General features: G+C 39.9%; 1 protein-coding gene across 1 annotated transcript in view; it reads right to left on the bottom strand.

The window, feature by feature from the left end:
* The window catches only part of LOC101862972 (ribosomal RNA processing protein 36 homolog), a 17,765-nt gene extending 17,201 nt beyond the window's left edge, over positions 1-564 (bottom strand). Inside the window, exon 1 of the mRNA XM_005106766.2 lies at positions 379-564. Within this exon, the coding sequence (XP_005106823.2) occupies positions 379-549 (171 nt within the window). The 5' untranslated portion in view covers positions 550-564. The remainder of the gene's footprint in view (positions 1-378) is intronic.
* Positions 565-3,888: the final 3,324 nt, after the last annotated feature.

The raw sequence follows: 3,888 nt of genomic DNA on the forward strand, positions 1-3,888 counted from the left end.
ACAAAAATGGGAAGGGGGATTTCAGGGGGGCATGCCCCCCTGAATTTTACCACAATTTAATGTTTTGCTGTTGTTATGTTTGATATCTTAGCTCACCGCGAATCAAACGTATAGATCTAGATCTAGAAGTAGGTCAGGCTCAAATAAGGGGGGTGGGAACTACCGAAAAAGCACCCTTATGCCGTATACTTATAGGTTAGGGCTAGATCTAGATCTAGATCTAGATCTAGACTAGATCTAGAATCTAGATCTAGATCTAGATCTAGATTCTAGGGCTTATTAAATATTAGCCTACAACCATATCGCCAGTAAAAAAATCTATTAAACTGACAAAATAAACGTGAAGTTAACATAATGTTGATATAAAATAACCCATACCATATTTTCATTTGTGTTTGGAGGAGACACAGTCCAGACGGAATCCCCTAGATCTACACCGTTTTGTTTACAGAGCAGAACAACAAGCGTGGAAAACAACCACTGTCCCGAATCCTGAGCCCAGATCCACCGGAAGTAAACATTCGTCCTCTGTGCGGCATATTTCAACATCGCAATTTATTTTGAGGCTAGGACTAGAGAATGAATTACTGCACTGAGCGATAAAACAATAATTTATATGTTATGGCAGGATCTCAGCGGATCTGGAACTTGTACTGGCTCTAGATCCACGTGTTTTGTGTATGTATATGTGAGTGTGTGTGTGTGTGTGTGTGTGTGTGTGTGTGTGTGTGTGTGTGTGTGTGTTTGTGTATGTAGTATGTGTGTGAGTGTGTGTGTACGCGCGCGCGCGTGCGCTCTGCTCGTAGGCTGTTGTCTTTGTAAAGAAACACACCGACACCAACTCTGGTGAACTTAAAAAAATTAATTAGATCTAATATTTTCTCAATTTCCAAACAGGCTACTTTCCAATAAAGCGAATGGATTTTTAAAGGCATCGTCATTATAAGCACAACCCAAGGAGATTAAAAGTAAGTTCTAAACATTGGGGCATTTAAAAATAATTTCACTACGGTATGTCATGTGTTTTCTGGGGTCTGCTCCATTCTGTTTCTATCGCAGCAAAGAGCAAATTTCTAATAATTGTCAAAACCGAGAAACCCGTAGTTTTCTTTTTAAATGTTACCGCTAACCCATAAACGATCCACTTAGGCTAGACTGAAGAAAACGGCGAGATCTAATGATATAGGCCTATTAAAAGGCAAGAACGTGCGCGATCGCGCATGTGTTTGTGTTTGTGTGTGTGTGTGTGTGTGCGCACATCCGCATTTGCATAAGAGAAAAACAGAGAGAAAAGTGAGAGGGACAATGAGAATGAGAGAGAGAGAGGGAAATAGAAAGAGGTAGAAAGGATTAAGAAACTGAGTGTGTGTGTTTGTGTGTGTGTGTTTGTGTGCGTGTGTGTAAAAAGATAGACAGACAGATAGATAGATATGACAGATAGAAGATAGACATAGATAGATAGATAGATAGATAGATAGATAGAGAGAGAGAGAGAGAGAGAGAGAGAGAGAGAGAGAGAGAGAGAGAGAGAGGGAAGGACAGGCAGACAGACTGACAGAGGTAGAGACAGGCACAGAGAATGTGTGTGTATGTGTGTGTAGCCTATGTGCAAGAAATAGAAAAAAACATAGCTGAGAGAAAGAGAGGAGAGTAAGAGAGAGAGAGAGAGAGAGAGAGAGAGAGAGAGAGAGAGAGAGAGAGAGAGAGAGAGAGAAAGAGAGTCTGTGTGGTTTTTTTTTTTTTGAGTGTGTGTGTGTGTGTGTGTGAAACAGAAGGGAAAGAAGAGAAGAGCGAGAAGAAAGAAAGAGAGAGAGAGAGAGAGAGAGAGAGAGAGAGAGAGAGAGAGAGGGGGGGGGGAAGGGAAGGAGTAACAATATGTACCCCTTTTTTAAGGGTGGTTGGCAGGTGCTCTGGTGTTGCTTGTTCCTTCTTTCCTGTTATTATAATGCAATGTTAAAAATATATAAGTGAAGAAATTAGAAGTGGCTATTTGTACAGTACAGGTGACTGTTAGAACAAGTCCAACTGTATTTTGGATTCTAGCTTATAATTATAGAAAGGATCTGCCACATAACACGACTGTAAAATCTATTTAATTTTGTACAAGAATGTTTGTGGGTCTAGCAGTTGTGTGTGTGTGTGTGTGTGTGTGTGTGTGTATTCTTGAGATCACAGTCTTCCAGCATGTTTAAAAAGTATATTTGTTCCCGCATCTGATCTGGACTTTGGGGATTGCCAGAGAGAGAGACATCTTCTTGGGCCTTCGGCGTACGGGAAATTGTGGTAGGGTGGCCAGTTCCTTTCCCCGCCCAACCCGAAGTCAGGCGCCCATTATCGCTTGGTGGGCAGGAGGGGGTGACAAAAAATCTGTGTCTGAACCGAGGCTTGAACCCAGACTTTCCACTTCAGAGACGAATGCACTAACCGCTCCGCCACCGCACATTCTCCGGCATGATTATACTAAGAAAATCCAACATTGTTCCTTTTGTCCTTGATTCACAGAATTCAACTGTAATAGTATTTGCAAACAAAGCAACACAAGGCAAATTGTAACAAATGGCATACTGTATTTGATTGGTTTCATTTGCTCACCTAATAAATGTATAATAATAAATATTCACAGTATTCAATTCTTCTTATAACAGAAATCCAGCTGTTTCATTTTTAATACAGTGGGAGTCGCATTCAACGAGGTTGCCGGAACCAGCTTATTGTCCTCGTTGGATCCGACCTCTCATTGAACGTGACTAATGCTAAAGAAAAGAAATGAGACAAGTTATTATATATACACGATGTACCAATACCAGTTTCACATGCATCGTGGTCCCACCCACTCCCTCCCATCCCTACCGTAGGCTAACCCTTGCCCATCCTCTTGGCTTTGGGGCCCACTAGATCTAGCAATACAATGTGTTAGGAATCGAGGATTGGCCTTGTGCTTCGCGTGAGATGGAGAGAAGGGAGAAAAATTATTTGCTTTTGGGGCCGCTTATTTGCTTTTATTCGGTTATCACAACCTCGACGAAAGCGACTTTGGTCTGCTTGCAACCTCACTGGAGCTGACGTACATTTACAAAGAGATATATATATATAGAGGAAAAAAATTGGTGATTAAGGATTGCCTTGTTGGAGCCGACTTTACGTTGAATGTGACCTCGTCGAATGTGACACCCACTGTTCACTTAAAAAGTTGTTAAAATCTGGGATGATTCATTATTCATGAGTAAATGATGTTATGTACAACACATCAATCCTTTAAAGAAAGGCGTACTTTGCATCAGTTAATTAACAATTTTGACAAAGATGTACTAAAATATTGTAATCACAATGACATAACTGAAACACCGGAAGAAAATTTGATAATTTTACTTGTGACCAATGGCTCAAATGCCTGAAATACACTGCCAACACTTCAGATGGATTATCTTACTCCTTATGGCATGTTTTCTCATTGTTATAAACTGAACATGGGTTCTTATTAGGTACATTACAATATCTTCGACATCATAATCTATAACTGTGAAATGAAATTCAAGAAAAAGGTGTTAAGTTCTGTATATATGGTGAACTAAAAATGACAAGTCTTTAAAGGACTAATCCAACCAGAACCTCCAGATCCCATTTTTTCTTTAGCATTGAAAAAAAAAGGCCAACAAAGTACACACAAAAATTTTTGTCTCGCATACATTGATAATATTAATACTTAGCCTTGCTTGTAAGCTTTACAAAGACACCTATAAATGCACACGGGGCAAGCATATTTGTCAATACTTGAAAAGAATCTGTGAGCTGAGCTTTTCACAACAGCTGAAAATTGCACACTTCATATACTTACATACTGTTTAAAGTTTCAATTCTATTTCTACAGACAAAAATCTGAACCCCCCC

The sequence above is a fragment of the Aplysia californica genome, unplaced genomic scaffold (assembly GCF_000002075.1).
Source record: "Aplysia californica isolate F4 #8 unplaced genomic scaffold, AplCal3.0 scaffold00555, whole genome shotgun sequence".
Taxonomy (NCBI): Eukaryota; Metazoa; Mollusca; class Gastropoda; order Aplysiida; family Aplysiidae; genus Aplysia; species Aplysia californica.